The sequence below is a fragment of the Elaeis guineensis genome, chromosome 8 (genome assembly GCF_000442705.2).
Source record: "Elaeis guineensis isolate ETL-2024a chromosome 8, EG11, whole genome shotgun sequence".
Classification (NCBI taxonomy): Eukaryota; Viridiplantae; Streptophyta; class Magnoliopsida; order Arecales; family Arecaceae; genus Elaeis; species Elaeis guineensis.
The window spans coordinates 15,000,249-15,011,920 of record NC_026000.2 but is presented as its reverse complement, the minus strand read 5'-3'; the positions used below and the strand labels follow the sequence as shown (position 1 = coordinate 15,011,920).

Below are 11,672 nucleotides of genomic sequence, written 5' to 3'. Positions count from 1 at the left end.
TTCAGAGATCAAGAAGAGTGATGATGGTACTAATAGTAGTAGTCATAGATCTGATGACCAGAGAGACTGGAGAATAGAAGACCACTGCTTATGAGACACAGCCGCAGAGTGATATTCGATTCATCGGTGAATCTCAATTTATACATGCCACACAAGATAGAGACCATGGTGGACGAGTCGGCAGAGACCGTGAGGAGCCGATTTTATATAAACAATAAGCTCCTAAAGGTCATCCAGCACACGATGCAGCTACAGATGATCTTGCACATGGAGTAAGATCCATGGATGTATCTTAATCATCCTTGCATTATGGATCCTATTACCCGCAATCACCTTATGATCCATATGGATATGGTACATCCGAGGCATCATCTTCTAATGGTTACTACTATATACAGCCTGAAACATCTTACGGATCAGATTTTGCTACCAGCATATTTGAATAGATTCCTCCACAACCATACCATCATCCTAAGGATACTTCTCAAAGTCAGAATTTAAGTGAGGGGTTTGAGATGTCTTATATCTAGAGAGAATTCCTTATGAAATGAATATTCAGGAGTACAATGCTTCTTAGTTAGAGGGATGGACTGATGTTCCTCCAAACTATGTCGATGATTCAGATATCTACGAGCATCACAGGCACTCGACGAGAAATTAGATGTAGAGCAGATCTTGAGGTTAGTATATCATTCTTTGTGCTTTGTACTTTAAAAGTTTAGATATATTTTAATGCACATTTATACATTTTCTTTTTAATTTTAGAATGATAAAGTTGTAATATAATGTAAATAAATATGTATTTGAAATTTTGGATCAAGATTTCTTGTACCTCTACCGAACTCAAAAATTGAACCCAAATATGTCAATAATATGCAATATAATGTAATTTTGGGGTTATAATTATGAATTAATAACTTGGAGACCCCAAAAAAAAATGAAACAAAACAGCAAAAAAAAATTGTATCAGTACTGAATCGATACGTTGGAGCATATCATGCGTCGGCACAGTACGATACCGCACCGTACCGTGGTGCTGGTATGGGTACCAGTACAGCGATCCTTGAACAAAACGATAATAATTTTTTTCGCATGATGACTGTATCATTCATATTCATATATATATATATATATATATATATATATATATAGTTTGATGACTTCATCAAATAGGCAAACTCACCCAAGATTGCAAATTGGCCAATCTAATTGAACTTCTTTTCTGTTGGTACATACTATATCATGCAATAATAATGCTATGCAGCCCATAGAATGCAGTATATATCTTGTGAGAAAAGGGTCACCATGATGGATCATAATGATTTCAGTTGCGAGTTTAGCTGACAACCAACAATTCGTAGTGCTACATGTACATGTAGCTTGATACTATACAAGTAGAACCTATCCAAACTCATGGAATCTGGTAAAATGTCAGGCTCGATATATGTAATGACCATCTTTTACACTATAGAATCTCCCATCCCAACAAATTTTTTTGTATGATCCCTCTTATTATAGATAAATTGCATATAAAGACCTTTATTTTACATGATAACAATAATGATCTTCATCTCACAATGTCCCTGCTAAGAAGCAAAATTTACACTGTTAGCCAAATGCAATGTATATCATGTTTCTTCGCATTTATTCTCTCATTAGGTCTTCTGGAGCTTCTAGCTATTGAACTGCATTCGAAAAAGAATCAACATTCTAATACTAGCAATGGTGGTGGCGAAAAGCTCAAATTCAATGACAAAGGTGGAAAGAAGCACAAATGACTTGCTATTTAGAAACTCCAAAAGGCCAAGGCGAGAAAGGAAAAAGCACGATAATATTCCATTACAGATAATGCAAAGTAAGAAGTTTTTGGAATAAGAGGGGTCTTGATTTGCAAATATATAAAAGAAGGGCCTTTATATGCAACTAATTAATAAAGGGAGGAGTTATATGCAAAAATCTCAAAAAAAGAAAAACCTTAATCAACTTGATGCAGAAGACGCAATAAATCAAGGATTAAACTGTTAATTGACGGTAAGGCTATAACTTCTGATTTTAAATAAAATGACAGGTTTTCTGCTTAATTTAATTCAAAAATTTTCACTATCAATAACTTAGGGGTCTATATTCAAATTGACGAATGGTGAGGCCAATTTAGACCAAGCAACTTTCTCAAATTCTATAAAAAATTAAATTTAAATAATCCAACTTAAACTCATTTTGATGAGTTGGAATCTCAATAAAAATCAAGCTGTCGATGATTTATCGATTTCATAAACTGAACATGTTTCACTAAAAATATCAAAAAATGAAAAGACATGTCACTTCCATGCTGATAGCTTTGTTGTTATGCACTTCGTTTAGCTTTTTGATTTTCTTAATCTGTGGATCCGAGTCAAGATAAATGTGCTATGACAGTGAATGGGACTTGAACTGCCTTTATCAGAATCCTTACAAGTGAGGACCTAAAGATGTATAAATGTTTGTAAATTGTAATTAGATTTTACTAAAGCTTATAGGTATGTACTGAATGTGGATGAGGAATAACAAGTGATTCTTCAAAATTTTACTATAACAATGGCAAATAAAAGTTTAATGTACGCTTGAGGTTCAAGCCTTTGTATGGGCAGACTTGCATAATATATCTACATGGGCCACATTAGCCATTCTTAGGTGATGGTGGCCTTTCGTAGGCTACCATTATAAAGATAATGCACCATCATCTTAGTAGCTGTCAAACTCTCAAACCCAACCAAAAAATCTTACTCCAAAATAAATTTGATGCTATCCGACACTACATACAAGTCAAGAGATCTAATTTATTAGCACTTCTATATATAGTATAAATTTCTTCATAATGGTATAGTACAAATATAGAAATGGTTAAGAGATCTTATATTCTGCCCATAATGATCATTGATCGGCAAGAGAAGCATATGATCGTTGACTATGCCAATGCTTATGGTAACCAGCACAAAGGAGTACAAAAATAGATATTTAAAAATAAAATTGCACAAAAAATTTTCTTTTCCCAATGTGGACGGACTTTATAAAGACAAATGTTCCAAACTTTTAAGCTTGATAAAACAGAGGACCATAACTATAATTATGACCATCTAGCCTTTTCCCAATTGGGGGTTTGGCTAAGTCATCAAGTATTCTAATTCAAGCTACCTCCAATGTCAGTCCAAGTTTCACCATATCCTTCCTCAACATCCATCCATGTTACCATGGATCTTCTTGCCCTCTTTTCTTAAAACCTTCAATACAAACCAACACAACTCTCCTTTTTGGAACCTCCTTAGATCTTCATTGTGCATATCCATGGCATCTCAATTGATTTTCCATCACTTTGTCTTTAATTTGTGCAACTCCTAAAGCTCCTTTAAAATATTCATTTTTATTTTATTCTTTCTAGTTTTGTCACATATCCATCTTAACATTCTCAGTCATAATCAACTTGTTTTCATGTACTTTCTTTATAGCCAGCACTCTAAGCCATACAATTGCCGCTTAACATTCTCAATCATAATCAACTTGTTTTCAAGTACTTTCTTTATTGCCAGCACTCTGAGCCATACAATTGCCAGGCCTTACTGTCGTCCTATAAAATTTTCCCTCAAGTCTCTAACATATGCACCTATCATATAATATTTATTCCATATGTACCTCTCCACTTCATCCCATCAGCTCTGATTTTATTACATATACCTTCAACTATCTCCTCATTATTTTTGTATAATAGATACCAAATAATGAAATCAATCACTTTGTGATATCTCTTGGTTACCAATCTTCATTGATATCACATCTTCATTTCCATTCTCACTAAAATTACATTCCATGTAATCTTAATTAATAAAATACAGGATTTATGCATCAATACTTTTCATCAACACCATCAAAAGTACAATCCCACCAACTAATGAATCCAAGCTCTAGCAGCACTATTCTACTACTTGTTAATACCTCTCTGATCATTCTCCACTTTTTCATTAAAGTTACATTCCAATGTTTACAATGGGTTGGTCAAACCTTTTAAGTATATTTTACACTTTAGTATCCTTCTATTTCCTAGATCAAATGAAATTTTTACTAACTAAAAACCAATTAACTAAGGGCTCTCTTTTAAGATCAAATAGCAATTTAAAAAACAAAGAGAGCTGCACCCTTAACTAATAAATGATATTATAACATCTGTTTAGGTGTGCACAGGTTGAATTTTGATTCTTACCTTCCATTTAAGAAAAGAAAAACCTGAATTCATGCTATAAAAAATTTTACTCCCTGCAAGTTTATTAATTCACATGGTAAAATGACTTATATATTTGTGTGACTTATAATTTCTTTATTGAAATCTGGAATTAGTTGGTTGGTTTTAGTATTTTACACCTATTGCATCAAGCAGATGGTGCAAATGTAGACATGCATGCACACATGTTTAAATTCTAATGACAATGTGAAAACATATATTAAATGCCGAGTTACCAAAATTAACAATTATTTTGGATAGATGAAACAAACAAGGTAACAAACATTCAGCATAGAATCAAATTTCTTAACAAGCTATGGAAGGCACATAATTACAAGTTGATGTTTCTTTCACGTACCTTCAAAGATGTGATTTTCTCCAATAGTGACGATAACTTCATGGATGTCAAAAGGGGATAATACACCTGGTGAAAAATTTTGGTGAAAAATTTAGAATGTTTTAAAAATTACAAAACAGATAAATGCTGAAGAGAATCTTTACTTATCGAAATAAAGTGAATGAGAAAAGGGCAAAAAGCTCAAAAAAATTGTAATAGAGAGCCAACTAATGTAATCAACACTTGCCCATTTGTAATATCATTTTACGCTACATGACATTGTTCCCTTTCTAAGATGGTTTTTTTTACATGTGTTATAGCATTATTCATGGGAATATTGACAATTTTAGTAGTGAAGTCCTCAAGGTTTTAAATTCTAGTGGTTGAATAGAATGTTAGATATTTTAAGGTTGTGTTACAAAGCATCTTACTTTTAAAAAGTATACCACTATTGCAGAAAAGAATTATATAATTAACATTCACCTAAAAAAATATCCAGTAATATAAAATCCTTATTGCTCCATTATGCAAGCACCAAACAACATATTGTTGCAATTTGAGAGGTGCATGCAAAATCACTATGTTTCATGAATGAGGTAGCCCTAAATGGGAATATTTGGGGAACTCACAAAGCCAACTGAGACAATTGAGACAAGCATCGATCATTATAATTTAATAGTTTATAGTATTCAGTACATGGAATGCACATGGAGAAAAAACATTGTTTGGCAACGATCTCCATGCATGTGAAACCAATCCCAAGTTCCGAAGTATTAAGACACTTAGCATAGGTTTTAATATTGGAAAGGTCCCTTTTGCTTATTGGGGCTCTAAATATTAAACAAATCCCAAATCCCAACTCTACCACTTCTGTTCCTTTTCACCTCTGATTCCTAAAAATCTGCCAATGCTTCACCACTTTGGAGCTGGCCACATGTGGCCAGACTCCAAACCTTTTGCAGATTTAAATAATATAGATAACAATGCATATCATCCTCTCTTGATTTTGCAACAAACCAATATAGTATTGGATTGATCGAATGTGGATTACATGGCAAACTCAATTTTTGAGACATTATATTGTTACATTGCCAGTAAGATCAACATTTTAAATATGCAGCTAACACTTGCATTCAATGCCGAGAGTGCTAACTTATGGCCTGGACACCTACAAGTATATATGCAAGTTAATATGCATAAGGCTCATGTCCCTTTTGCAAGCAGACTGTCAACCATCATGTGTTAAAGAATGAATACAGGGTAATAAAATGAAGGACATATTGAAATATTGAAGAAATCAATGGAATAGTTATATGTGCTGTGTACCTCATTATGGCTTTGAAAAGCAAATGATGCTCTTCCTCCACGAAGATCCCAAGCATAAATGGTCCCATGTTTACTTGCCCCGAATACAATCTACAGGTTTCAATGACAACATATAAGGATCTTCACAAACATTAAAAATACTTGTGTATAAAGGAATTCTACAAATCCTAGGCTTGATACCTATAATACAAAAGCGCATGGGTATTAATTCAAGCATCTACAAGATCAAACCACTTCAGGTCTTCAAGGCATTTCAAACAGTTTTCTTGTATAATATAATACTCAAGTAGATATTGAGAGCATTGTACTCCTACATATTTAAATTACGAGAAATTTAAGTATCTAACCATTATGGCTACCACAATGTTAAGACTACAAAGACGTTCCACCATATACAAGTAGATCAGATCATTATCATTTAAGCAAAAACATTTTTGTGATTGATCATAGGTATATCATCCTAACTACAGTAAGAGGATTCAACTATAAAGTTTTCTATTAGTCCATAAATAGTCATTGGCTTCTGTAAAGACTGAAATATGAACCTTCTGTTAATATGCTAAGTGTTGAATAATACTGAAATAGGTGATCTAGCTTAGAAACTAATCAATAAGACTTTTCTACGCATTTTTGAATTTTAGAAATACCTTAGCATAATAAATTTATGGGATCTTAAGATTCAAGAAATAGCTTAGCATTTTAAAATTGAAATTTTGGCCTGATGCTAAAAGTATGAAGTTGAACTGAAATTCAGAAATTGACATTTGATCCTTAAAGAATTCAATTTTTTGAGTATTTTTGTTGAACTCAAATGGGGGGTAGTTCCTTATTTACATGTGACGTCTTGAAGGCCCTGTTGGAATTTAGCTTGCTCGATCATCACCTGCTGGACCAATCTAAGGACCAACATACATTGACAACTGACCTAGCAGGTGAATAACCTAGTAGGCCGCAGATGCTTAGCCAACCTACTTTGCTTATAAATAGAGGCAAGATGGACCAGCTAAGGAGGGAAAGGAAAGATAGCAAGAACAAGAAGGGGAACATGGATGGGTTTTTGTGGATTTGGCTGCCTTTAGACTATAAGCAAAGTAACTTCTCCAAGCATCTTGAGTTTATGGATTATCTACTCAGATTTTGAAATCAATCTCAAGATTTTGTGTTTTGATATTCTCAGTCATATCGTCTTTTCCAAAAACAATGGATTTCCTTGTAAGTGACTATTCAGAAATTCAGGTTTTAATATTTATTTTCTGATTGTAAGTGACTCTTCAGAAATTCAGGTTTTACTATTTATTTTCTGAATCTTTAAAGTTTAAACACTTTCATGCTTTAATGTCTTTAGATATTTAGTTTCCTAGTGTCTTCTCTAAAATCAATGGACTACTTTGCGAGCAATTCTTCCATGTGACTTGCAACAAATTCTCTTTGTTTCTTTGAAACATGTAATCAAAATCAAGATTCTGTCATTTTAAAGTTCTAAAAATTACTAATTTACTATCATTTCTAAAGCATACGATCTTTGAAATTTTGACTCTTCAATTGAATCAAATGTCAAAGTTGCATTGAAACTTAGCTATTACTTGGAAAAATGTAATTAAATTAGTTTTATAATTATTCATTTTTATTTGAAAATGCTAGACTTATATGTGTCTTGGAAACACTATTTTGAAACTAATATATCTCCTTTGACTTGAAATATGTATTTATTGGAATCTTCTAAATGCCAATCTTGAAACAAAGTATCTATTCTCTTTGGAACTTCTATTAATTGTTCAACACGGAATTTGTGAACCATGTTAAAGTATGAAATACTAACATAATCCTAAACTAAATGTGGATCCTCAATCGAATTTCAATGAGGAATCTCTATCTAGGTGATAATTGTGGCCCCATTTAGAACACCAATGAGGATCTATGTGAACCCCCAACCAACTAGTATCTATGTGGCCTCACTTACTATCAATGAGGAACCTTTGGTCAGGTGCTATATGTGGACTATTGGCCAAGTGGTATTAGTGGACCCAGAGGCCTCATTTGCACTATCATCAAGGATAAGTGGCCACCTATTAGGCTCGGCCCGATCTATTAACTTGTAGGCCTAGCCTAGAGGCCTAGCATTTGGCCCAGCTTGTAGCGAGAGAGAGGCCCAAAGGCCACTGCTAATTTCAATCAGACAAAACCCCTATTTGAGGATGTGGACACCGCCTTCTCCTGAATCTTTAACAAGCCACAAAGAGGGACTCCACCAACTATTTAATCTCCCACCCATCTCTTGAGAGGCAGTGAGGCACCACACCCCTAGCTTGCTTACTTCTCTCTTCTTCTTCTTCATGTTCCTCAGATTTTCGCCACCATCCGCCACCACCACAATGATGGTGGTGGCCAATCCTCATCAAAGACAAGATTTTAACCCTCCCATCTCATCGACATACCCACTCCTACCTTAAGCTAGCATCATCAGCAAATCCTAACTAAGAGTCGCCAAAAATCAGATCAAAAACACCACTTCTTGTTTAAAATTCTCCTTGTTCTACAATTGCTCTGTGATCCCCAATATTTTCCACGCCAGCTATCCTCGCCAGCTAAGCCCCAACTCAGCACCTCTGTGATAACGCATGGAGCCCCTCATTGATAATCAAGCTAAGGCTTGAACCATCACCAAAACTCCCTTCAATCCCCAGTATTAGGCCAAGCTCTGTTGCCCTTGATTTTGTCGATTCTGTTGTTACTCACCACCATTGCTGTTGCTTAACCTCAATCTTCAAGACGTGACTACCATCAGTGCCACCACTAACTGCCACCATGGCCTAAACCACCTTGATGGCTGCACAGCATGTTGGCCCCAACCCTTGCGCTCGTCGAGCACCGCTAGACTCCATCATAAAGCTATGTTCAATTGTCAACACCTTAGACTGATTCTCGTTTTGCTATTTGATCGATTAGGTTACCTGATTAGATCGACCCCACCCTCAAATAGCACATTAGGCCAGCCCAATGTCCATTCAACTCTTCCTAGTTTCTTATAATTTAAAATACCTTTTTTTAATTGTTGTACTTGATTCTATGTAGATGTGTAATTGTCTAGACAAGAGTAAGTCCAGCAGGAGTTCTACACTATAGTCCTTAAATCGAGATTTTTAAGGGAGATTTTCATAATTTATTTTGATGTCTATGTACTTGCAAGGTAAGTAATGATCCACATTTTCTAGATTTTTTAATTAATTAACATAGGTTTTTGACTTTAAACAAATTATGAGTTGATTTATATAGATTTAGGGTTTTTGTTAAACTATGTTTGGAACAAAAAATTAAATTTATAATTAGAAAGTAATGTTTTTCTTACAGAATATTATGCGGGTCATTTATTGATTTTATATGAATATGCATATTTTGATCAAAATGTGAAACATATTATTTTGTTAAAAAATGAACTGATACATATCAAATTTGGACTCTCAACATGACTATGTTATTGACCCACCAACAGGGCTTAAAAGTTGGCACTTTGACTCTTTGAGTGTTCGAAGACTTGATTAGTTTAGACCTACTCTATAGGGGTTAATTGTGATATTATGAACCTACTCCATAAGGGTTAAGTGCAGCTCTATGGACCGACTCTACAGGACATTAAGTATGGTATTATGGACCTACCCTTGAAGGGTTAAGTGCAGTGTTATGGTCCTTGCCACAAGAACAATATAGTCAATTGGTCATAGTTAACCCTATTGACTTGAACATGATTGGACTTGTGAATATGAATATTTAAACACTAATGGATATTTTGGATTTGTGATTTAAATTTGTTTATATGCTTATTTTTTGTAAGAATACATATTAGATGAATTATCTTATGAATATGAATATTTGAGCAGTACTAGATATTCTAGATTTATGTTTTAAATCAAATGATTTTGTTTATATTCATTTTTTGATACAAAAGCTTATTCACATTATTACATAAATTATCTAGCTAAGGAATTCATTACTTACTAGGTTGTTGAGCTCATTATTTGGACTCTTCTCTTATTACATATTCAAAGAATTAGTAGCTGACAGGGCACTACTATGGGTGTGTGATTAGAAGCAAGAGCTAACAACACTGACATAGCTTAGAATTAGTTTTGGTTTTCTAGTTTAAAGTTGGAAACATAGTAAGAGTTCCTTATTTTAATTAGTGATTGAAGAATAGTTCATGTAAGCATGGAAGGCGGAACCATCCCAAACCGCCTGGTTTGGGGCGTACAATTCTACCCCTCAAAAATCCAAGGCAGGAGAGGAGAAGAACAAAGAAAGACTGGAAAAGTCGAAGAGAGGGAGGGAGAGGGGGAGGGGAAGAGAGAGCAAGAGGCTGAGAGAGGGAGAGGGCTTTCAATCCCCCTCTCCTCCAGCTACATGAAAATAGGGGCGGAGCTTCCATTTCAAAATCGAAACAAGACTCTACCCCTTTTTTTTTTGAAATTCTTTAAGTGCTCCCTCCTCTCTTTTCCTTTCTTTCCTTCTCCCTCTCCCACTCCCTCACTGGCACTAGCTATGTCGGTATGGACCCAAAATTGGATGGCATGGTACCATACAACTGGACAACCAATATGGGTCCTAGGACCGGCATGTCATTACTTGGATGTAAGACTCTCATGAACAAATTCTGGAGTCTGGACACCTTTTATTAATTGGATTTATTAATTATTGAAAGTTGGATTTTAGTTTCCTGATTTTATTTAGCCACGATTATGATGATATCATGATGGAAGCCTTGCATACTTGCAAGGGAAGTATGCAATAGTTGCCACATCCCTAGGTCGTGATTTGAGGTCAAGGACCTATTATTGTAGAATTAAGAGCAAAAGCTTAAGATTCCTAGGGTTTGACCTAGGATGTGTTTATAAGGCTTATATAATTAAACCTTTTGGTTAGGATTACTAAGGCTGGGCCTAGGATGAGCGTACATCAGGTTATATAATTAACATAAGGGAATGTGTTGTTAATTAGTAGGTTATGTTGTGTCATATTTATGTATCAATTGGTTATTTATATAATTCTGGAAATCTGGACATGATCATGGGTGTAGATTGGTTGCAAATCCAGGTTCATTAAGAAGAACTCATTTAATGTGTGGGTAAATAACAAGTAACATGGTATTAGAAAATCAAGCAAGAACTTATGAATAAGATATGAAAATTAGATGAATTGGAAGCATTGAAATGCCTTACTCAAGAATTTCTTTTCTTTGATATTTCTGGGTCTTTTCAATTTCAATGTGGAGTAGTATTTTAGTTGGAAATGATTTGGGGAAGCAGAGGATTTTGGATCAAAGTTATGCAGCAAAGTGTGGTGGGTTGAGTTATTTTGATACCGTGCAAAAGCAATAACTTTGACTATGAAAGTGCTATGATGAAAGACTTGACTTGGTTTTTCCAATAAACGAGACTTTTATCAATAAAAGAAAAAAGAAAAGCTATTTAGAAACTAGAGGATGAAGTGATGTAGAAGTGCCCTCCCCCCCCCCACACACACACACATTTTGAAACCTAAGGTAATTAATTTTGAGGACGAAATTATTTTAAGAAAAGCCCATACTTGGTCTATTGATTGGCTAACCTAGACCAAAGACTTGACCCTTGGCCCGACAAGAAGCGAGAGCAAGGCCCAAAGGTCACTACAAATTTCAATCAGGCAAAACCTCTGTTCAAGGAGGTGGACTCTGCCTCCTCCTCGACCTCCGACAAGCTGCGAAGAGGGACTCCGCCAGCTATTTAATCT

General features: G+C 34.8%; 1 protein-coding gene and 1 pseudogene across 2 annotated transcripts in view; one reads left to right on the top strand and one right to left on the bottom strand.

Moving 5' to 3' along the window:
* Positions 1-11,672, bottom strand: part of LOC105050227 (uncharacterized) — a 48,396-nt gene that overhangs the window by 17,346 nt on the left and 19,378 nt on the right. For both annotated transcript variants that reach the window (XR_012134012.1, XM_010930163.4), the window contains exons 11-12: positions 5,913-6,002; positions 4,608-4,673 (exon numbers count right to left, since the gene is read on the bottom strand). Coding sequence is in view for 1 of the 2 variants with exons in the window: in XM_010930163.4 (XP_010928465.1) it covers positions 4,608-4,673; positions 5,913-6,002 (156 nt within the window). In the remaining variant the exon portion in view is untranslated. The remainder of the gene's footprint in view (positions 1-4,607; positions 4,674-5,912; positions 6,003-11,672) is intronic.
* LOC140859670 (uncharacterized) lies at positions 21-661 on the top strand (annotated as a pseudogene).